Raw genomic sequence first — 24745 nt, 5'->3', positions numbered from 1 at the left:
AAGAATATGAAGGACAGTGCCAATTCAACTAAAGACAGTGCAAGTTTTTTTTGACTATTTGAAAGATAAACACATGCATTTAGGTCTTTTCCTTTCCAATTATCCTTTGTACTTCTGTCCTTGCAATCACCATCTCTAGACTGCCAAATGTAATTTTACATCTGTCTGCAGAGGACAGAGGACAAAGCGATAAGTGATCTGGCAGAGAAAGGATGAATGGAAAACAAAAATCAAAGAAAGATGCAGTACCTTAGGAATATGAAGAGCCCGATCCCCCTGAAGCAGAAAGGTACACATTAAAAGTAGAGCAAAATCACAGTGAAGAAAACAAGATTTTTTTAAAAGTTAGAAATAAACAAATACCTTGTGTCAAAGTATATTATTTATTTTTACAACTGCCACCTGTTACATTACATGCAATCCACTAACACCATCAACCAGACGTCTTCATATGCTGATATCATCAGATCTAGTGTAGATACTGTGGCTAAAACATCACCTTGCTCAATGGTCCGCCTGACATTTTGACTTTGAAGGTCAACAAAGAGTATAAGTAAATGAATGAGAGTACAAACAGCAGGTGACTTCTCCCTCTAGGCACCAAGGAACATTCTTTTGTATAAAACCAGGAATTCTTGTTTTTAAATCTTGCCAAAATCATTCTTGTTTAAACTGGCATTCCTAAAGATTATATGATGTACACTGTATACTAATATTATATCTTAGTTTTGTTTATATCTAGAGTTACTGTTTAATACTTCTGATATTGTTGTCTGAATGATAATAAAAAGAATCATTTTTATCATAAGTATTAATCATGCTTTGAAAAAAATTTAAGCACAAAATTAAGAGACTTAACTGCATATGTGACTCATATGAAAGAACTTCACTGCGTTAATTTAATATCTTTGCACATTAAATGATATATTTCTAATGTAGTGCTGTCTGACACAGTTTGCGATTTGATGATTTGTGTAGTAACTAAATTTAACTCATGAAAATAGACTGAGAACTTGTTTTTTGCCCAAAGCATGGGTAATCTACATTTAAAATTCCTACAACTATACCTGCTCTCAGCTTGAATCACTGTTGTAAATGTAGCCACAGTATTTTGAGACCTTTTGATAACAACACATTGAAATGTATAAATTATAAACCAGAGAAACCAAGATAAAGGCATTCACAGAGATGATTAGATAGGAAGGAAGGCACTAAAACACAAAATATGAACAGGGCTTTTCTCATGTTGGCATTTATTTTGGTGATCAACAAAACACAAAATCCTAGATTAATGGACATTTAATTTATGGTCTCTATAGTAACACTTTATAACATTTAAAGAAGTGAGGGCTCACAGTTTGTAATGAGAAGAATATAAAACCCAAACAGTGTTAAAAAAGCACTCAGCATTAATCTAGAATAGTAGACTTTCTTTATCTGTTGCAAATAATTACATTAGAAAGTCCCACACTTTGAAGTGCATGTGAGAAGATTACAGGAAAATTGATGCAGCACAGATAACTCTCATAAACCACTGACAGATTAGGTGCTTTCATCAGCATCATTGCGCAATATACTGTATATTTTCAGAACAGATATATGCAGAATGACTAAAAAATTTCCATCTTAAAGAAAATCACATTTCAGTACAGCAATGTAATGAATTGTTAATTCAACAATCATATACTATATTCCAACTAGAAACTAGAACATCATTTATGCAATGTATATTTTTTATCATATGCAGACAAAATGAGCAGTGCTCCAATACGCAGCAGGATAATAATAATAATAATAATAATTAATTAATATTATTACACTTATATAGCGCTTTTCTAGACATTCCACTCAAAGCGCTTTTACATGTAATGGGGACTCCCCTCCACCACCACCAATGTGCAGCATCCACCTGGATGATGCGACGGCAGCCATAGTGCGCCAGAACTCTCACCACACATTAGCTATCAGTGGGGAGGAGAGCAGAGTAATGTAGCCAATTCATAGATGGGGATTACTAGGAGGACATGAGTGGTAAGGCCAATGGGAAATTTGGCCAGGACGCTGGGGTTACACCCCTACTCTTTTTGAGAAACACCCTGGGATTTTTAATGACCACAGAGAGTCAGGACCTTGGTTTTACGTCTCATCCGAAGGACGACGCCTGTTTACAGTGTGGTGTCCCAGTCACTATACTGGGGCATTAGGACCCATGCGGACCGCGGGGTGAGCGTCCCCTGCTGGCCCCACTAACACCTCTTCCAGCAGCAACCTTAGTTTTTCCCAGGAGGTCTCCCATCCAGGTACTGACCAGGCTCACACCTGCTGAGCTTCAGTGGGTTGCCAGTTGTGAGTTGCGGGGTGATATGACTGCTGGCTGACTCAAAGCACATGACCAATGCAACCAGGAAGTAAAAAATGGAAAGTCTTATAGCATTTCTTCATGAAGAATTGTGCTGGTGAGTTCAATTGATTACAAAAATCAAGAACTTTGGATATGCAACAAAATACTGACATTTACACTCTGAAATTGACTTGAAGTTAGTGACCAAATACATATAGGCACTTCTAGTGACCGAATGGAACACAGAGTATGTTTTTCCCCAACACAATATAATAAAAAATTCATGAATTTCTAAATAAATTGTCCATTATACTGTGCTTATTATTCACATTACTCCCATGACCACAAATCCAATTTACTTTATTTTAAATGTCTCAATACTTTTTGAGGGCACTATATTTGTCAAGCTACCTTTCAGACCACCAAGCTCCAGAGACCACTGACAGCAATGTGCTCCCAGTGTTCCCAGGAAGATCCGCAGTGCAGGACTTACCTCTGCAAAGCCGATTTTCTCCTTGTGGCGGCCTCTCCTTATTACCTCCAACAACAGCGGTGTAACCTTGTTTCCCTCGGGCTCTGTAATGCCCAGCTCCTTGGCCACAGCCTCTCGGTTCTCTAACCCATTTAGCTGCACAAAAGCAAACACAAAAGGTCCATACCACATTGCTGAAAAAAACAGAAGCAGCTATAGACTTTAGAACACAGTTTTACATTTTAACCTTTAAGATATGAAAGAAGTGGAAAGGGTTTTAAAGGAAAACAGAACGGACTGTGGGGCTTTTCAATTAAATGATCCAATTCATGTGCTATGCTGCCACCTGCTGGCATACCTTCCTCTACTACTACCCTTCTACCATCAAAAAAAAACTTATTATTCCTGGTAAGGAAACACTAATAATAATAATAATAATAATAATAATAATAATAATAATAATAATAATAATAATAATAATAATAACTAATCTAGCCAGCATTATTTGGGAAGTGGGACACCCTCACGCAAGCACAGAGAAAAAATGTAAACTTCACAAAGGCGGCAATCACTCCCACTCAAGTAGTATGCATAGTTCAAAAACATGACAAAATCTGAGTGGAAACATAAAAGAACAGCTCCAGAAGTTTCTATGCTATTGCCGAACCCAATCAGAGAATCGGGACCAGCTCTAGTAATGTTACAGTATTAAAGTATTAAGACTTTGAAAGTTAAATATATAACAGCAAAGATATTTCTAATTTCAAACTCTTCAAAAAATCTTTAAAACTTTAAACATTCCATATGACATCAATAAACACTCACTGTGTTTATCTCTGGTTGAAAAACAGCCAATGTAAAATCTAAGTTAAAAACCTGCAGAAAATCCATGATGAGGCTGACCACCAAGCGCCCTGAGAGGGAAGAAGAGCAAAAAAGTACATGCCATCAAATTAAAATAAATAATTCAAGACAAAAACAAGGTGTGACATCATTAGTTCATAAGATTTTAGTGTATTCTACAAATAGCATAGGCTGATAATGCTTCAGTTACTATCTTATACAGAATGAATGCATGCTTCCTTCGGTCAAATGCCACTTTGACATTAACATTAATTTGTCAGATCTGAAATATTCACCAGTCTTGAATAAACAATACACTAAATGATAGCCAAACACAGTTGAAGAAACCACTTACATTACATTCCTTCCTGTTAATGTCAAGTTGGCTTGCTAAATCGCTTACAAGTTTACTTTCCAGTCTGATACAAATTCTTTATGTACTGAAACGTAATTACAGGCAAATATGCAAGTTTATTCAACCTTTCATTTGCCAGGTGGTTAAGCATGTGCACGACACTTTCCTAAGAAATGGGATAAATCTTGTGTTGTTTGTGTGAGAATTACACCAGAAAACTAGAATGACAGGAAAAACACACGACATCTTTCCACCCTTCTAGCATTTCAAGGCATCTTCTAGGCCAGGAAAGAGACCGTATAATAACTTACCATCTTTGGTATTCAAAAACTTTTTTAAGCTTTCATTGACCAAAGGTGTTCTGCTCTGCAAAAGAAAATATTCAAGAAAATGAGCAATTAGAGAGTATGTATAATATTATTTATGTATAAAAAGAATTGCAGTAAATAGTTAAGCTACAGGACACTGACCATTATATTACAGAGATCCAACACATTTAATATAAAAAGCTGCTGAAATGTGACAAATGATTTTACATTATTTGATAGAAAATATGTAATAGAAAAAAGCTTACTTCTATTTTCTCTTGTTCCTCCAAAGCAAGAAACACAGCAGCCCGTAGTTCAGCCTATAAAATAACAAACACAATTTCTAGTATGCAGTGCATTAGGGAACAATGAAATTCAATTTTGAATGAAAACAGAATACCTTCAGCACTAAACTGTCAATGATTTTCTAGCTGTCACATCAATGATCTAAACAATAATTAAATACATAATTATGTCATTTGGCAGTCTGACAATTTGCATTTGGAAAAAAAATAAAAATTATTCATATTATTTGATATTGTCAGATCTAGTGTATATGATCCTAATGTCTTTGCAATAAGTATGTATACATTGCAGTCTGTAAGTATTTGGACAGTGATAATTTTTGTTGTTTTGGCTCTGTACACTAGCAAATTGGATTTAAAAATGAAACATTGACTAGGACGTTAAAGTGCAGAATGTCAGCTTTAATTCATGGGTATTTAGATCTTTATTGGATGAACCATATAGGAATCACAGCCTATTTTATACATACAGAGGACCAAAAGTAATTGGACAATTGGCTGATCGGTTGTTTCTTGGCCAGCTGTGCATCACTGCTTCGTTAGTTCATGCACAAGAGAGCTAACAAAAGATCTAGAGTTGATTGTAGATGTGGCATTTGCATCTGGAGTCTGTTGCTGTTGTCTCTCAACATGAGGACCAAAGAAGTGTCAATGCCAGTAAAGGGGCCATTATGAGGCTAAAAAATTAAAATAAATCAATCAGAGACATAGACAAACTATTAGGTATGTGTCAAAATCAACTGTTTGGTACATTGTTTAGAAGCACAAATGCAATGGTGATCTTAGCAATACCAAACGGCCTGGTAGACCACAGTGGTGGAAGACCGAAGAATACTTTCAATCGTGAAGAAAAACCCCTTTTCGACTGTTGAACAGGTCAGGAACACTCTCCAGGATGTAGGCATAGATGTGTCAAAGACCACCAAAAAGTGAAGAATACACCAGCATAACCTCAGAGGGTTCACCACAAGATGCAAACCACTGGTAAGCCTCAAGAACAGAAACACCAGGCTACAGTTTGCTAAAAAGTACATAACAAAGCCTGGAGAGTTCTGGGACAAAGTCTTATGGACCGATGAGACGAAGATTAACCTGTACCAGAGTGATGGAGAGGGGAAAGTGTGAAGAGAAAAAAAGGAACTGCTCATGATTCAAAGCATACCACCTCATCTGTGAAACATGGTGGAGGTAGTGTCATGGCTCGGGCCTGTATGACCGCTAGTGGAATTGGCTCACTTGTCTTTATTGATGATGTGACTGCAGATGGATGAATTCTGAAGTGTACAGAAGCCTCTTATCCGTCCAGGTCCAACCAAATGCCTCAAAACTCATTGGATGGCACTTCACCTCGCAGCAGGACAATGACCCCAAACATACTGCTAAACCAGCTAAGGAGTTTTTTAGTGGAATGTTCTTTGCTGGCCAAGTCAATCACCCAACCTGAATCCTACTGAGCATTTCACTTACTGAAGACAAGACTGAAGGCAAAAAGCCCCCCAAACAAGCAGCTGCATTACACAATTTCTAGTATGCAAGGCCTGGCAGAGCATCAGCAGGGAAGATACCCAGCATCTGGTGATGTCTATGGGTCGCAGTCTTCAGGCAATCGTCGACTGCAAAAGATCTGCAACCAAGTACTAAACATGACTATTTTATTTAAGACTGTGTTGATGCGTTCAATTACTTTTGGTCCCCTGAAACGGGGGGACTATGTTAAAAAAGGCTGTTGTTCCTATATGGTTCACACAATTTAGATGTAAATACCCTCGAATTAAAGCTGCCATTCTGCACTTTAACCTTACAGTCATTTTTTCATTTCAAATCCAACGTGCTGGAGTACAGAGCCAAAACAACCAAAATTGTGTCACTGTCCAAATACGGACTGCACCGTAAACAATGTGATCAGGAATACAGGTTAACTGCTAGCTGCATCCCTAACGTTCACATCACATATGTATCACATTACATATGACGTTAAGACCTTTTTACCTTGAATCACTTGAATATGAGTATCTGACCGCAGAAACAAAATTCGCATATTCACGGGGAACACCTTCAATTTCGGAGTAAATTATTGGCAACTATCTCGAGAAGTGTTTTTAAGCTACTGATACCACTCCAATTAATAGTGCAACACAAATCACATTCATGGTGTATTCTTAACGTATTATCAAGTCGAAGTCATAAACTAAGTAGTTTGGTTTACTTCTATCCGATTGTCTTAACAGTTATACAGCTACAGGTCGAAATTCGCAAAAAAAAAAGAAAGCTGCTGTTACCAATAAACTACCAATGTTTTAATCGCATAAAATGTGAACCTTATACTCGCCACCATCAAGTATCAACACGGCCGTTTTAAACAGATGCAGGTAAAAAAAACTCGGGAACAGGAAGTGGCCTTGTTAATAAAAACCAACAAACAATTGTGCACAATTGTAAAAGGACAGTAATTAAAAAGACTGTTGATTAAACAATCAACATATGAAAGCGTGACACACTCGCCCCCATTCCCTTACCTTGATTTTATTCAAAACTCCACTGTTTTCCAAGTTTTGGATGAGCAGGTCTCGAAGCTCAGTATCCTCCTCGGCGGCAGACATGTTTCACCTAGACAACCACACACACACGCCACGGTCTTGCGATTCAGAATCGCACGTTCTACACACAGCTTGCGGTCCTTTTTTTGCTATGTTTCTAAGGGCTCTAATATTTTAAATAAAAGATTAGTTTATATTATGTGTATTATGTTATATTATTTAATATATTATACTCTATAGCGGTTATATGTTAAAAACGTGGAAAGTGCCACGAATGAATTGAGCAAATGTAGCGTTGCGCTTTACATTGGTGTACAAATACTCCTTAAATTCAAGATCACGCAGTATGTTTTCGTATAACCTGACAACTGATTTACGCCAATCATGTTTACGATTGTAACTGTAGGGTAAGATTAAAAATTGTGACTATATTACTAATCACCCACCCATTTTCTTAACGGCTTCATCCAGTCCAGTTCACAAATTATACATTTAATAATAATAAAAGTAATAAGGTGAAAGTAGGTTCCTTTTCTATGCGATGCTTAACCCACATGAACACATTTAGAAATATAATGAATAGAATACATTTTGGAATAAAATAAAATGTCATTAATGGATTAAATAGATTATGTAAAAATAAACTAAAAAAAGTTAAGGAAATGAGAGAAGATGATTACACACACATATAATTTATTAAAGAAATATACGGTGGTATCATATTACATCGAATTTCCTTTTATTATATAATCCTGGGAGGCGAATCCTAAAGGAGGCTCACCCAAACAGTTTAAAATTTAGGCACAGCTCTTTCAGAAACGGGTCCATATACGTTTCATGACGATGTGGCGACACCTAGTGGCCGGTTGCAGAGACCGAGAGCCCGCTGTTACAGAAGGAGAAACAGAAAGCAGGAGTGGGAAAAATTGGGAAAGAAGGGGAGACTGGGATGATGATGATAATAATAATAATAATAATAATAATAATAATAATAATAATAATAATTATTATTATTATTATTATTAATAATATTAATTATAATTATGAATAATAATAATTGCTTACACTTATATAGCGCTGTTCTGGATACTCCAGAAGTGCTTTACAGGTTATGGGGATCCCCACCACCACCACCAATGGGATGACAGAAGAGACAGAAGCAGAGTGGTATTTGTGCATTTGCATAACTTATTTGTATTTAATTTCACATGTATCATATGCAAATGTTTTCAATTTATTTAATTCTTGTGAGAAAAAGTGATTTTGCATGGACTCAATAAGTGGCCTGTCGGGGTCCTGGAGAGCTCCAGTCCTTTGGCTCACCCTGCGGTCATTATCTCCTGAACAGAATCCTCTGGACTACTGAAGTGGGTGAGTAGCTACAGCAGTTAGCTACAGTAGTTCAGAGGTGATATGAAATGAAAACATGAATGAAACCAAGCACCTTGTACAGTACCTATGAACATAAGAAGTTATGACATGAGTGAGGAACATTCTGAAAACATTTGGCCTTTCTAGATTTTATTTAAAATAATCTCTTAAAAGAAGAGCTACTGCATCTCTGTCTCATGGAAATATAAACAGTGCTTCAGAACGTATGGAAAAGCAGCCTTTTCTTACTTCGTAATACCTGCTACAGTATATGACACACTAAGATAGTTAATGGTAAGCCGGGCAATGAAAGCCTGTAGTAGCAGCCAAAGTGCCACTAGAGGCCGCCAAACAGCTCTGTCAATTGCATGTACAGTGATTGATATATATTTGGTGTAATAATAATAATTGCTTAGACTTATATAGCGCTTTTCTGGACACTCCACTCAAAGCACTTTACAGGTAATGGGGACTCCCCTCCACCACCACCAATGTGCAGCCCCACCTGGATGATGCAACGGCAGCCATAGTGCGCCAGAATGCTCACCATACATCAGCTATCATTGGGGAGGAGAGCAGAGTAATGTAGCCAATTCATAGAGGGGGGTTATTAGAAGGCCATGATTGGTAAGGGGCAGTGGGAAATTTTGGCCAGGACACTGGGGTTACACCCTTACTCTTTTCGAGAAACACCCTGAGATTTTTAATAACCACAGAGAGTCAGGACCTCAGTTTTACGTCTCATCCGAAGGACAGCGCCTGTTTACGGTATAGTATCCCCATCACTATACTGGGGCATTAGGACCCACATGGACCGCACGGTGAGCGGTCTGGCCCCACTAACACCTCTTCCAGCAGCAACCTTAGTTTTTCCCAGGAGGTCTCCCATCCAGGTACTGACCAGGCTCACACCTGCTTAGCTTCAGTGGGTTTCCACGTGTAAGTTGCAGGCTGATATGGCTGCTGGCCGTAAATACAGGTGTAGGGCTAGAATTCGCATTCTGACATGGAGTTAAATGATTTGGAAGAGTACTAAGTGTAGTTTTTATAGGTGCAGATCACTGGGATACCCCTGCCTATATTACTATAGACCTTTTGCATATGTTCTGTATTTCTTAGCTTAAATGTACTGTATGGAACCTTCTCATTTCTGCCATTGCAAATAATTGAGGCTTAACATTGTATGAGATATGATTCAGTACCCAATCCCGTATCTGTAGTATTTCTTGCTGTATCATCCATTGTAGCCAACCAGAGTAGCTCTGTATATATGTTGTAGTTAAGGCTTTCTCAGAACATGTAAAATACATATTCTACTTGGAAACTATCTTTGGGGAATTCTTTAATTTATTTTGTCTTAAAGTCACTGTGAAACTGGGAGATGCACAATATATAAGTTTTCTCAGTTCCATCTTGTAAAAAGATAATTATGTAGTTTATCAGGCTGTGCAGTATCTTCATCACACCACAGTAGGAAAAAAAACTTTATTTTGTATAAACTAATTAGAACATCCAACCATAGCATTTGTATTGCTTCAGTTGATGAAATTATACAAATTAACACTATTTGGGTAAGAGAGGCCATTTGAAACATGTTAATCTGAAAATTTATTAAAAAACTTGAAAGTTTGTCTTATTTTTGTAACTTTAAGAGCATCCCTTAATTCCTTAAAAGATTTAATGAATAAAATATATTTATAAATTCAGGTAGTGACTTATCTTACAACTAAGTTTCTATGCTATTTTAATATGAGCTCAGGTTTGTGTTTCTTGGAATAGTCTGGCCAATGAATGAGAACCTAGCTAGCTTCAATTGCCTTCTGGGGAAAAGAGCAACAGTTTTCTTTTCTGGTACATGTCACCGAGAGAAAATACAGCATCAGCAAGAAACGTAGGCCAGTAAGGAAAGGCATAAAATAAAACCTTTTCAAACATGTTTACTACCAAATACCTAGTTTTTGGTCTACGAGATGTAAGAGCATCTACCATAGCATCTATGACCATATTAATGTCTTGAATCCCTTCCCTTCTTAGTTTTGTAGCATATTCAGTGACCAGCTCAATATATTGTCTGTTAAATGTCTGTTTTTGCTCCTCATCAAACCGATTCCAGATGTCCTCAGCCATTTTTTCCTGCAGAATATTAGTCACTGATCCAAAGTTGCCTGGTTGGATGATACTGACCTATAAAATGAAGCAAATAAATAGTTTAGAAATATTTTTCATATGTGGAATCCCCCCAACTTAGAATATCTAAATGTGTCATGTGAAACCACTCTCACGACACTGTGAGACTTTGGCTCTAGCCAGTACTCAGACAGGTGGTCTCTAATGAGGTACTAAAGCAATGCCTCAGATTGGGTGGTAGGATTTATTAAGTTAATATTCTTTTCAGCTTTATTGTTGTTTTAGGATAATAAACCAAGTTTCCACCAATACTTTAGGTATAAAACAATATACTGCCCAACTCAAATTGGATAGCTATTACGTGTTTCCTTATTTATGACCCTTTCAAGCCATCACAATATCCAGGAACAGGTAAAACTGTATTCCTTACTGAAAGGAAAAAAAAGACACACTGTTTCAGCTTTGGAGCCTTCTTCGATGAAGCCGTTGCTACCTGAAGAAGGCTCCACAGCCAAAACACTGTGTCTCTTTTCTTTTCAGCATGGAATAAATCTTTACCTGTTCTTTTACAGCCTGTGCATGCTGATGCAGCTCCCTACTTGGCATGTCCAGCTCATTGTGTAGAGTCTGTGGCATTCTAGAACTTGAGATGCCTGCAACACAGTACCAGAACTCTCATATGGCAATTTCTCAATTATTGTGAAGCATTTTGGATCTAGGCCCGATACAAACCTTTTTATAGGTTGATTTATATACTGTAAGTCTGGCAGTCAATTATATGATCTTGGCAAACAGCAGGTCTTACTGTACGTCTATGGAAAAATAGACATTTCTATTTGCACATCCACACACCTACATTCATTATTCAATATTTAAATGCAATATGTACAATTTCACCACGTAAATGTTCACCCTCGTGCGGAGCTGGCTATGAATTTTGTTGAATTTTTCTAAACAAAGCTCACAAAAATCAAGCCTGCTATTGTCAGCAAATTTGCTTCCTTTTTTGAACAAGACGTGTGTTGAAGATTTTTTCCTGAATTACCTTCACACCAAAGCAGGCCATTTCAACCCTTAAGCAGTCAGCAAAAGCCTCTACAGCTCTTTTAGTGATACTGTACGGACCCATGTTTGGAGCGTAAAAAAAAGCCAAAATGCTGGATACAAACACCATGCGGCCTGGAACAGAAAAAACAACAACACACTACTCAGCAACCACATTTGTTTTGTAAAGTGCTTTCAAGATTATACTATTTTGATACATATAAAAATGAATTTCTAGTAGAACAGAAGACAGTATCTCATTGAAATTTAACAGTAGAGATATACAGTACTGGTGTGAAACATATTAGAAACAAATTAGAGCAGCACTGTGATGCAGTGGTTAGCATTGCTGCTTCACAGCACAGGGTTCCTGGTTCAATTTGTGACCTGGGGTGCTATCTGCATGGGGTTCATGTGTTTTTCCTGCATTTGTGTGGGTTTTCTCCAGACGCTCCAGGTTCCTCTCACAGTCCTAAGACACACTTTGGTTAATTGGTAGGTTTTAACACTTGATATGTTAGTTGGCCTGTTAATTGGTCTGTGGGAAAACTGGCCCTGGTATGAGCTTATGTGTGCTCTACAATGGACTGGCTTCTCATCCAGAGGGTATCCTGCCTTGTGCCTGTTGCTTGCTGGGATAGGCTGTGGCTCCCCTGTGATTCTGAACATGATAAAGTGGTAAGAAAAAGGATGGATGGGAAGAAACAAATTAAATCAAACGTGAACAAAGTTTCTGTATTATGTGTATTAAATTGTTAATCAAAATAATCAAAGGGTCTTTGTTTTGTATTGTTTCATGATGCATCAGTACACTAAAGTCTCCCAATAAGAAAGCTTCCATGTTGTTTTAATAAGAGAGTTAAAATGCAATTCATTGGTAAAAACAAAAATTAAAGTCCTTTCTGAGCTTTGTTAAGCTACTTCATTTTTATTTTATCATAATGGTTTCATATCTGTGATGCCCATCGCGTTGATTTAAAACAAGTCATTTGCCAAGGAATTCTCAAACGCTAAGTAATACTTTTCTGTTGTGTATTTTTACTATGTATTCTACTATATAGTATTTGTAATTATTAAAGTATTTTTGTATTTACCTTATGTATTATTGAATACACTGATTTTTCTAAATATAGGTGTGTGCTAAACTAATAATAATAATGCATCATAAAACAGAGAGAATGCAATTTACCCCTGAAAAAAAACCATCTACCATACCTTGTGAGGCTCGGATCAGGGAAATGAATGGTAAAGTGGTCCTTATGCTTCCGAATAAGTTTACGTCGGCCATTTTGTGATAGTGTTCAATATTGTTCCATTGTGTTTCAGACCAGTCAGAAATCCCAGCATTGTTCACTATTCCCCAAAGACCTACAAATTAGAACAATTGACAGTCAATAAAAACCACCCATCATACAGTCTGTTTTCAAGTGATTTCTATGTAAGAGTTTTAATGTTTTACAAAAAGCGACAAAACTATTGAGCATATCAAGTAATTGAGTGCTTTATGAAGCTGCAGAGGTCAAAGAGAAATCTATTTTGAAAATCTTTTTTAAAAAACAGCAGAAACAATATTTTGCTTAGTATGTAGGATTATTTTCTAATAAACACTTTTTTTGGATTTAATTTATCCTATACGTCAAGGAAGAATACCTTACCTTTCTCTGGCAAGTTTGTTTGAATGAATTTCTTGGCCTGTGCCACATCTTCGTCTTTTGTAACATCTAATTTAGTGACTTTCAAACGACTGGAACATTCATTCACAAGATCGCAAGCTCCCTTTCTCTCAGGGAACTGGCAGCCAGCGAATACCAAAAATCCCATTTTGTCTAATCGCTTAGCAAGCTGATAACCAAAGCCGCTGTCACAACCTGTGATGAACACAGCTCTTCCTTCTGGATTAAACTGATAGCTTTCGGCCTGAGCCAAAAGAAAGATCACGAGAGGCACCATGATAAAGGCTGGAGTGAGATAACCAAAGAAATAAAGTAAGCTTGCTGTGGCAAACACAACGGCAATTTCAAGTATAGTTCTGATCATTTTCAATGTGATCGACAGTATGCAAGCAAGAAGTGTCTCCCCTGCAGTATTTATCTTCTGCCCGGAGTGATGCTGAAACACAAAAGAATGCGTGACATTAGGGAAACCACACAATTGTTCTGCCATAGTTCATAGTGTGATTTCTTAAGAAACCTTGAGATAGATTTTTCAGGGAATCTAACCAGTACTTAGAAAAAGTATTCAATCCAAAGGCCTTGTGTGAGTCAACTTTTTTCATTCAATCTTCAAAAATTATGAAAAAAAATAGCAATGATCTTACAAATTAAAAACAATAATGAGTGTTTAAACTTGTAATATATGTAATCTGGATTCCCTTAGCACTGATTTTAGCATTCAGTTTAGCACAAAAGATTGTTTAGATTTAAACTTCATTTAAAATATTTTCACAGACACAGATGTTTAGTTTTTATTCTCTAAACGCCTTCAAATCCAGACTCAAAACTTTCTTCTTTAGAAGAGCTTTTACTTAACTGGTTCCATTCTTCTGCTTTTCTTAGTACCACCATCCACGGTCTCCTCTGTATATTATAATTGTGTTTTATCTTGTGTATACTTTTTATTTATTGTTGTTCTCATTCTGTAAAGTGCTTTGAGAAGCCACCTTTAAAGGCGCTATATAAAATAACGTTTATTATTATTATAATAGATAACACTAGAAAACTTCTCTAAAAATATTTTTACAAAAAGTTTTTTGTATATTCTATAAATTGTGTCCTAAAACTGACTTTATAATAGATGTATCTACTATATTAGGAAGATGTATCCTAATGGCTTTAAAATTAAAAATAAAATGCAGAAGGATAACGTTTGAAATGAGGCTCACCTGCTTTAATATTGTAACGCTTACGGCCGACAGGTACTGTGTAAGAGCCGGCGTACCAGAGCAGATGACGTCACCGCCCTTCCCTGTGATAGCAGGACTACAGCTACTGGGCTGTAGAGAGATCTCTCTTTAGCTCACGGGGCTGGGTCGCTGCAGAGAGACGTGGGAGTCCCGGGTTCGAGCCTCCAGTTGGGATGGGGCCGACCAGATGCAGCAAGGGCGCCCGCCTGAGCCCCCGTTGCGTTACATTGGTGTCAGAAGCGGGGTGGGATAGCCCTTCGCCGGGGACGGCGATTTAAGCGGGGGAGAGTGTAACGCTTACGGCCGACAGGTACTGTGTAAGAGCCGGCGTACAAGAGCAGGTGACGTCACCGCCCTTCCCTGTGATAGCAGGACTACAACTACTGGGCTGTGGGGAGATCTCTCTTTAGCTCACGGGGCTGGGTTGCTGCAGAGAGACGCGGGAGTCCCGGGTTCGAGCCCCGGACGGTGCGGGGCCGACTTCATGCGGCAAGGGCGCCCGCCTGAGCCCCCGTTGCGTTACAATATACAAAGTAGGGCCAGGATTGGTTACTTCAGCAAAGATAAATACAAAGTGTTTGGTAATACCCAATGCATAATAGTATTTATCCAGTGAAAGCCAATGCAATAATATTTAAATGAGGTATAATGAGTACAGATTTCCTCAGGAAAGGATATACTGTAGAAACAGGGAATGTTCTGCAAAATTATTTGATTCCCATAGAAACAACTGAATATTGGAGAGGAACTTATTTTAAAGCCAATACAGCAATACATTTTTAACTTCTAATATACCATATACAGTATATGGATTTTTTGGTGGAAAAGACATTCTGCAGAAAGCTTGCATTCATACAATTTTATACTTATTTTGCCATTGTCTTTAATGAGGTACATTTTGTTTTGAAGTGATTAATTCAAACTGGATTTGAGTTATTTGTTTTAGTTTGTTTTTGGTCTTATTATACATATACATGTTAAAATATCAAATTTTACATTTATATTTAAAAATAAGTTTGAATTCCTGATGACAACATAGTCACAGTGAAATCTGTGATATCTGTGCTGGATATAAAAATATCTACAGTGCTAGACAAAAAGAATTCACACCTTTGCATAGTTTTCACATTTGGTTGCTTTAAAGTTTGATGTAATAAAAATATGAATCAATAATTAATATTTGTTATAAATGAAACCTACTCCACCCAATCAAAGCAAAAAAAAAACACAGTAAACGGATAATGGAAACCAAAATGAAAAAAAAAAGCATGATTCCTTAAAATATTCAAACTTTGTTTTGGAAAACCTAAATTTAGGTGCACAAAAATACCTTAATGAGCTACAAAATTAGTTAAGTAGGTCCTGTTTGTGTGGAATAATAGAGGTTCACATGAATAAATACTCCTATCTCTGTAAGCTCCATCAATCAGTGGATGTAGTGGATGTCAAGCAAAGATTCAATGATGATGACCAACAAGTTTTCAAAATAAGTCAGAAATAAAGTTGGATAAAGGCATAGATTAGAAGAAGGGTATTAAAACATTTCAAAGACCCTTTATACTGTATCTCTGTGAGCCTGATGAAGAAAATCATTAAGAAGCAGAAGGCACCAAGACACTGCACAGCTGTGTTAGGAGCACAATGACCATACTGTATACAGTATATAGTGTTGAAACCCACAGCGATTTTGAGTTACAGAGTTCAGTGGCCAAGATGGAAGAAAATGACTATGGGTCAGCTAAATGCTCCAGGTCACTTCATAAAATGGGCTTGGATGGAACTGAAAAAAAAAACTCATATCTCACATGGAATTTGCAACAAAGTAACTAAGTGATACTGCAAACAGGACAATACTTGAGCCTTTTGACCTAAATTCAAAGTATTGCATCTTAGGAAGATCTAATATAGCGTATAATTTAGACAAAACCATCTGCCATTATCTAGCACGGTGATGGCAGTATGTTATAGTTCTGCTTCTCATCAACTGAAATTGGGAAGCTTGTCAAGACTGATGGGAACACAGACAGAGCAAACTATTGCAAATCTTAGAGGAGAACCTGCTAAAGACTTAAAACTGAGAAAAAAAATATTTTACCAGGGCAATGATCCAAAGTGCAAGGGCAAGGCTACACTGGAGTGACTTAACAAAAAGAGTGATCGTCCTCGAGAGGCCCAGTCAATCCAGTGACTTGAATTCTGTTGAGAATCTGTGGAAAGACTTTGGAAACTGTTCTCCATGTTTATGTTTAGATGCTGAATGCTGTATATTGAATTACAAGGTGTATTTGTAAAAGTTAAATATTTTCCCCAAAATGTAATTACTCTAAAGCAGAAATGTAATGTAGTAATGTAATGTAAAATAAGGTAATGGTAAATCAGCAATCTAAAATAATATTTAAAAGCATCACAAAAGCTTTTTTAAAAATATAGTTTTGCATAAATGCTTTTTTTTACTGTAAAGTGCTTTGAAATGTTAGTTTTAAAGACACTAAATAAAAGTTAATTATGATGAAGACATTTTAAAAGATTTGAATACAATTCAACATATTTTTAGAATTCAATAATGAGAACATATTTGAGTTCATTACATTTAGTTGATGTAAAACTACAGGACAACCAACCACATGAAATCAAATCTAAGGATTTTCTCTTCATGCTCCTTTCACTTCTAGAACCATGCTGTATAATGTAGGTTAATTAGTGTCTGTAAACTTTGGGCGTGACCACCAGAATGGACTTTCACCATTTTCACTTTGCCTTATACTGTACTTCAGTGCTGGGGTTGCTGTGACCCTTATCAGGAATAAACATATTGGTGTGATGCCATGTATTATTTATGTATGAGAGAAATAAAAATAGAGTTTTACTGAACACATTATGCATTATCCATAAAACACTGCATCATAGCTGACCATGTAAACAGAACAAATTTTGTAAAAGTTTTAAAGCATGAATTTCCTTAGGAAACACACTGTACAATACTATGCTTTCCTAAGTCTGCTTTAATGTTTCAGTACACATGCAGCTAACAAAAGCAGGTAGCTTTAAGAGTTAGCACTATCCTTAAGATGCAAACACCTTAACCTTTTCCAAAGATTATTTTTGGACAAACTTGAAAAATTGATGAAGGACAGGCTGGCTGTGAGGACAAGGTGTTTTGAAAAGTTTGAGGTTAGCCAAAGGTCTCGCCACACTGACTGGAATTCAAGATGGATACTAGACAACAAATGCTAAGCGAGCACTGGTTACAATTAATCTCTGTTTGGCATATTAGATGGGTGTGTTGGGGGCAGCTTCTGTTACAAAACATGATTGATAGCAGATTACTTGGTGGCTATACAACATTGAACTAACAGTTTAGATTACAGAAAACTACTGATGATTTTTTTAAAAAAAGAATAATGCTGCTTGAAAACATTATGAGATAAGAAATTATGCTTATATCTTAAGTAAAATTGTAGGTCAGAATCTACAGTAAATGATGATAAAAAAGTTCCTCAAATTGTTTTTTGTTTTTCTTTCTGCAACAACCTGATATCTATCACTTTTAACTCTTTGTAATCTTTAATTTTTCATTCTGTTCAGCTTCAGAATCCGTTTAATTCGTTTCATTATATTTAGTTTGAAACGAAGCACTCCAACCCTAATATGTTTTAGGCAGAGAGGAAGACCATTTTAGGAGAGTAAGTGTTAATTGGAGTGGTTGTGTACAATGACATACCGTCTGGAGATTTTAACAGTGCTAGGTTTCTTACACAGGCTGGATGGAAATTTAAAAGCCAAAGCAGGGAGTGCAGATCATGATCAGATGTATGGAAAAATACCGTTGGGAAAGTATGATGGAAAATGGGGAGAAGTATACAGATTATTGTGAAGCATGGATGTTCGTACACCCCATTGATCCTATCATGATGAGCAGCAAACTGTAAGGCTTTCTTCAAGAACCTACTATCTATTTCCAGACAGGCCTCAGCTAAATATGAAAAAGATTTAATAAAAAGAACAAAGGTGCAAACACAAGCCACTATATTGAAACTATAGTCAAAAAAGTGAAGTGAAATATTTCTCATTAAAATTAGAGTATATGTTTCAGTTTAACATAACTTTTATTCCTAGCAACTTTATGTTGGTGTACACCCAGATGAAGAGAAAGATGTAGCTGGGAAGAAATGGGACAACATCAAAGAAACGTATACTATAGCCAGCACAAAGATCCTGGGTAATAAGAAGAATTCAAAAGACTGGCTCACTTCCTTCACTTGGAAAGCAGTTGAAAAAAGATGGAAAGTGAAAGATAGACTTCTGGGCACAAAGCCAGCTAAGCTGGCAAAACAATTAGAACATGAATGCAAGATCAAAGACAAAGAGGTTAAACAGTGCAAGACAAGAAGAATGACTAGAAGACAAGGCAAAACAAGCAGAGGAAGTGGCCCTTACAGAGGAGATGAACACAGCATGCAAGCTCACTAGGGAAGTACCTGTATGTGGCACAGTAAACCAACATTCACAGATAAAGACAAAGGCTCACTACTGAGAGAGAGCAGACAGTAAGATGGATAGACTTAGTCTTTGTAGTCTGCTAAAGTCTGTTGATCCACTTGTACCTCTAGAGCCATCAACACTAGCTGCTCTAGTATACTGTGTAACACATGAACACTAACCAAGGCCTGCAGAGAAAGAACTCATATTACCTATTCAGATAATGACAGTTGGTTAAATCCTAGGCAAAGATAAGTTATTGAGAGCTTACCTGACAATTGCCAACAGAAGTTTTACTCATCCTGCATTGTGGGGCAAGGAGACTCATTGTTAAGATCCTTCTGAAAAGTGACCTTGGCAACCATAATTGGTGAAGAATAAGGGTGAATGATGAGGGTGATGAGGATGAAAGGCTGAGATGACTCATTGTGCTGAAGATTTTTCAAACTCCCGGGTCCCAGATGTTAGTTCACTTTTATTCAGTATTCAAAGCACTGAATCTTCCTGACTTAAAAATGTGAATTGGTTACACAGAACACCTACGGTACATATTTAGACCAGGCTTCACAACACAATATTGTGATTATGGCTCTGTTTAGTACACTTATAAAAGGAACTGTGTGTTATACTAAGTAATACCCATATGTTGATGTATGTATATCATACTAAAGCATTATAAATTAAGTACAAAGAATCACTTGTTCATTTCTAAACGTTACACACACAAAACATTCATCTGAAAAATGTTTTTCTAAAAGTGATAGGCATAACTGTGTACTCAACCCATGCCTTAGTTTATGTTTGAGCAATATGAGACTTTTTGGTTAATGCTTAAAGCTGATCAGGAAGCAACCACATTTTGAACAACTTTGAACTATAAAACTGTCATGCGCTTCCCATGAAATCAAAATGTTGTGGACATTTCTGGTATGTCAACCAAAGCACATCATTACTTTTAACTTTTAACATAGAATCAACAGTAGGTCAAGAATTAACCTCCAGAACTTGATGTCCAAAAGTCAAAATTACCTTGAATTCTAAACTTCTGGGAACATAAATGCTTCATAAAAAAACAGCGTTAAGCTGGAGCTCAATATCCAGAGGAATTTGTGTTATATTTGGTTAATTGTGACTGGTTACTGATCCACAGTCTTGTGAAGCTAACAGGGAAAAAAGCCAGATGATAATTACTTTCAGTGTCTTGCTAAAGTATTCAGACCATTCCTACTGTGTACTGTTTAGTGAGATTACAAATTCTGTGTACATATTATGACATGTATAATATGTACATATCCTCACACCCGAAAAAGGCTCCACAGCCGAAACGTTGTGTTTTCTTTCTTCTCTTTTCAGCATGGAATAAACCTTTAACTTATTCCTTTACATATTATGATTTTTTCAGGGATCGTTGGTCCACAACCAATCAGGATCTCAACTTATATGGTAAGATATTGCAACTAGCAGCAAAACTAAAAAAAAAAACTAAAAAAAAAACTGACACTGAGTTTGCAACAGATGCAACGCTTTGCATTGAGGTAAAAAAGTTCCAACTTTGTCTTGTCTGACCATCATTCTTGACAGGCTAACCAATTCCTGCCAATGAGAAGCAGGACATAACAATGCTGCCACCACCATGCTTGACATTTGGGATGGTATTGAGAGAGTGAATGCACTGTGATAGGTTGGCATAAAATATAATGCTTTGAATTTAGACCAAAAAGTTCAGATTTTTTCTTGCCTGACCACAAAACGTTTAGCCACATGTTTACAATATCTCTTACAGTACATGTTTTCTTCAAAACGGGATTTGAGATAGTTTTTTGTTCCATACACGCCTGCCTGTGACCGGGATAAATGGCTGACCATGCACTCTGACCCCAAGCTTCTCTCTCCCTGTATGTGTGTCTCATGGAGAGCAAGTTGGGGAATGTGAAAACACAAATTCCTAATGCAAGAAATTGTATATGGCCAATAAAGTGATTATCTTATCTTATCTAACAAGGGGTCCATGAGACGATCATCATCCAAGAACGTTGGGAAGGAGGGTAGTTGGCATAAATGAGGGAAGATCTAGCAGAAGGCTTCTGAACTCATGCAAAAAAAATCTGAGTTCACTAGGCAAAGTCAAACAGACTATGACATTTCTTTAGAAAATGAAATGAAATTATTTAATAGGTATCAAAAATGATGGTTGTTGTTGTGACCTTTTCTTTTTAACCTCCTGATTTGATAGTGTGGTCAGTGCAGAAAAAGTCATGGAGCAGACTGTTAATGCCGTGGATTAGAAAGTCATACAGTGGTGAGGTCAGTGATGTAAAACTTCAACCACAGTACGTGTGGGTAGCCATGCTGAGAAGGCTAATCCTGAAGTGAGCAAATATTTTTTATTTGAAATCATTGATCATCACCTCATAATTTAAAATGTCAGTGAAATGTGCGTAAGTCATGTTAATCGAATTAAAGCCTGGAAGCACATCAAGCCTAATATAGACCTCTGTCATATTCCCATATTAAGTATTTTACCCCACTTTGATGTTTCTCTCTTTTATTTATTTATTGTTATTTTAGGCAAGATTATTTTGTTTCAATAAACTACTTTATTAGGTGCGGGATGCAGTAAAGCAGTATTGTGCTATGACAACGTTTTTGAGGCTGTGATTTGCATGAAAAAGTGGGTAGGATTTAAAATACTGTAGCTACTTATAAAAATACTTAGACAGAAACACAGAGTATATAGTATGAATTAAGGTTAACACAGTCAAAACACAAACACACAAAAAAACTTAATGATGTTGGCTGAGACCAAGTTCTGATTTTCAGTGTTTCAAAGTTCTTTTGTTGACTTAAAATGGCTTTTAAATAACTTAGATCATAAAAGAGCTTTGAAAGACTAGTAAGTGTTGTGCTTCCTGCTCATTTGAGTATAGCATTAAAGGCAGTTCTGTTACGGTTTACAAAATACCAAAAATGGGTTAATTCAATGGAATTAGGGAAAACACGTTAATTTAAAAAAATGACTTTTTCACACAGAGATTCATTTTGAAAAGAAATATTCGATAATTATTCATAGTCATTTATAAAAGTAGCACAAACTAAGGTAGCCAGAGTAACACAATATTCAAGAACATCTGGAAACAATGTTCCTTTTACAGTAATCTCCATGGCAGAACATTTTTCGAGGAAGTTAGTTCATAAGAAATATTTAGTTCTTAGAAGAAAATGTCTAATCAGCTAAGCATGTCATGATACAGTTCTCTGATTTAGATAAAATAACGTTAATACATAAAAACTAAACCATAAAAATAAGTTTTTCTTACCGTTTATTATTATTGTCCCCACCAATAACAGTGAGAAGTGGTTTTAGAACGACAAAACAATGGTTTTTAAATAAAAAAAAACGTTCAGTTCTTTAACAAAGTATTATGTTATTCAGTTATCAAAATGTGACCGATATCTCAATCAGAAGTTAATCATAAGACTGACTATATTTAAAGTACTTTGGTTTGGAATATTACTTTTTCAACAAATGAATGTTCATATGATCATGATATTCTGTTAATTTTTAATATAACTGTTTATTTGTTCAAAGGTCATAATCTTGCTAAGTAAACTGTTGCAGTGCAGTACAGGAATGCGTTATATAAAACAGAAAAAGACTATTGTTTTGCCTTTTGAAGGCTAATCCTTTAATTCATTATGGAAGCTTACCATGGTAAATTGGCTTAGTACTTAAATCTTATCTAATATTAGTACTGTTTATTGCAATTTAGCTGTGATTATACCTTGCCTGTACTATTTTTTATGTACTTTACCATGGTTTGTCATAATTCCCCTTGCTATACAGTTTTTATAGCATGTTACAGGGTAACATTAATAAAGAATGGTATGTAAAAACTATTCTTATAAGCCAAGAAGGATATTCAAAGGTGAACTGGACACTTTATTTGTAGAGGCCATGGACGTTAAAAGGATAAAAAGAAGCCAGAAGGAAAATAAACTAAAATGAAGGAACTGATTCATGTCTATTGACTTTATTTTTGATTTTGTTATCTGTATCAGTCAAATCTTTTTTGTCATGGATAAACATGTGACATGTAAAATGCTTACATTACACTTAAAAATTTAAAAATAATATTTTTATAAAGCACCATTATAAGTAATCAACATAAAGTAGTTTACAATACAGTACATGTCCTGTGAAACACATATTATAATAAGAATGAAGATTACAAACTCCATATAAAAACAAAGTGAACACAGAAAATAAAGCCTTTCTAAAAAAGTTCAAAGGTATAAACACTCAGGTTGGCCGAGTTCCTGATTTCTTTTGGGATGGTGTTTCAAAGTTTTGGGTCATAGCAACAAAGGGCCCTGTCACTTCATTTATGTTTGTATAAAAGAAAGTACTCCATAAGCATAAAATCATACCAAACAACAGCATTTTGTATTTTTTTTAAACATGAATTTGTAAAGACACATCATTGAACTTAGTGTTTCTTTTATTGGAAGACTAACAAAACAACAGATAAATAGCATTGTTTGTTAATTATAATATACAGTCATACATTTTATCAGGCATTTGAGTCTTATTTTCATGTCTCTTCTGCTACCTTTGACCATTTTATTCTGTTCACTTTTGTCGGTGTGCCTTTGTCTTTCCATACTGTTGCTCTGATTATAACCAAGAGTAATGCAACTATAATGTAAAGATCTAATTCTGGATACACTATTTGCTTTAATTTTGATTCCTTTCATCACCTTAATCTTCAAAACACATAAGGCTGCAAATCTCTTTCACCAGCTGGGTCGGTTTTTGACCACAATTTCTACCTTGTAAAAGGAGACACCTACAGTGTGTTACTAATCTCACTTGCCACCGCATTATAATAGTTAATGTGGGTGTATATCATTTAACGCACACCTTTCACTACATCAGATACAATTTTTTTTATTCTCATCACATTTTCCTGGCTTTTACATTCCAAATTGCAAAAGAAAAAAAAACAGAAAACAGAAGCACATGATCTGAACATTATTTTGTTCTGGTGTATATCTAACTACTACACTCTTCCATCTTGTAAAATTCTGGGTTCGGTTTAAGGTTGCGGGCATTCCTATAAAGGAAAACAGAGCTTTCAAAGCTGGTCAGTTATCTAACTTTATCTGGGACAAAACAAAGAAAAAGACTAAAAGAAAATAACAGACACAGTGCATGGGTGAGTTCTTTCCTCTGGATCAGAGAACAACTAAAACTTCTCTCATACTGAACAAATTAACACAGTAAAAACAAACCTGAATGAGGACAAAAAATACAAAACACAGCTTAACAAAATCTGTTAACTCAAGTTAAATATGTCTCACATTAGACCCACTGTTGAGAAAGAAACATCCATGTTTTTTTAAGTAACATTCCCATAAGTAAAAAAACCAACTTCATTTAACAAATACTAGAACATTAAACAACATGAAACCACTGCAACATAACCAGGTGGTCATGATGACTTCTCAAGAGTTCTCAGGGGACCAGGAGGTACTGTCCTTTTGAGATGCTACCCTGTGCTGAACTGTGATCTAATTCCCTTGGAAGACTGGGCTGTGGGGTGGATTGTACAGTGGACTTTTCGTTGATTGTATGTTTGGTAGGAAGGGGGCGTTGCTTCA

General features: G+C 36.2%; 2 protein-coding genes across 6 annotated transcripts in view; both read right to left on the bottom strand.

Annotated features, from left to right (window-relative positions):
- The window catches only part of cep43 (centrosomal protein 43), a 33824-nt gene extending 26576 nt beyond the window's left edge, over window positions 1-7248 (bottom strand). For all 5 annotated transcript variants that reach the window (XM_015357967.2, XM_069197455.1, XM_069197463.1 and 2 more), the window contains exons 1-6: window positions 7141-7248; window positions 4586-4639; window positions 4323-4377; window positions 3639-3727; window positions 2835-2969; window positions 250-276 (exon numbers count right to left, since the gene is read on the bottom strand). In XM_015357967.2, the coding sequence (XP_015213453.1) occupies window positions 250-276; window positions 2835-2969; window positions 3639-3727; window positions 4323-4377; window positions 4586-4639; window positions 7141-7224 (444 nt within the window). In that variant the 5' untranslated portion in view covers window positions 7225-7248. The remainder of the gene's footprint in view (window positions 1-249; window positions 277-2834; window positions 2970-3638; window positions 3728-4322; window positions 4378-4585; window positions 4640-7140) is intronic.
- Window positions 7249-9573: 2325 nt separating this feature from the next.
- Window positions 9574-22605, bottom strand: LOC102691855 (D-beta-hydroxybutyrate dehydrogenase, mitochondrial). Its single transcript, XM_015357704.2, has 5 exons — window positions 22402-22605; window positions 13359-13812; window positions 12919-13071; window positions 11705-11838; window positions 9574-10716 (listed from the first exon to the last, which is right to left on the bottom strand). The coding sequence occupies exons 2-5, from the start codon at window positions 13738-13740 to the stop codon at window positions 10342-10344; spliced, it is 1044 nt and encodes a 347-aa protein (XP_015213190.2). The 5' UTR covers window positions 13741-13812; window positions 22402-22605; the 3' UTR covers window positions 9574-10341.
- Window positions 22606-24745: the final 2140 nt, after the last annotated feature.

The sequence above is a fragment of the Lepisosteus oculatus genome, chromosome 2 (genome assembly GCF_040954835.1).
Source record: "Lepisosteus oculatus isolate fLepOcu1 chromosome 2, fLepOcu1.hap2, whole genome shotgun sequence".
In the NCBI taxonomy this organism is placed as follows: domain Eukaryota; kingdom Metazoa; phylum Chordata; class Actinopteri; order Semionotiformes; family Lepisosteidae; genus Lepisosteus; species Lepisosteus oculatus.
Note: the sequence above shows the minus strand (reverse complement) of the source record. Positions and strands in the feature narration are given on the sequence as shown.

Bases quoted from the DNA above. Each gene is read 5' to 3' on its own strand.
- LOC102691855 (XM_015357704.2), bottom strand. From the start codon at position 13,740: ATGATCAGAACTATACTTGAAATTGCCGTTGTGTTTGCCACAGCAAGC. The intron at 13,072-13,358 runs GTAAGGTATTCT...TCTAATTTGTAG, and splicing joins AACAAACTTGCCAGAGAAAG to GTCTTTGGGGAATAGTGAAC. The intron at 10,717-11,704 runs GTAATTCAGGAA...TTCATTTTATAG, and splicing joins TGGCCTGCTTTGGTGTGAAG to GTCAGTATCATCCAACCAGG.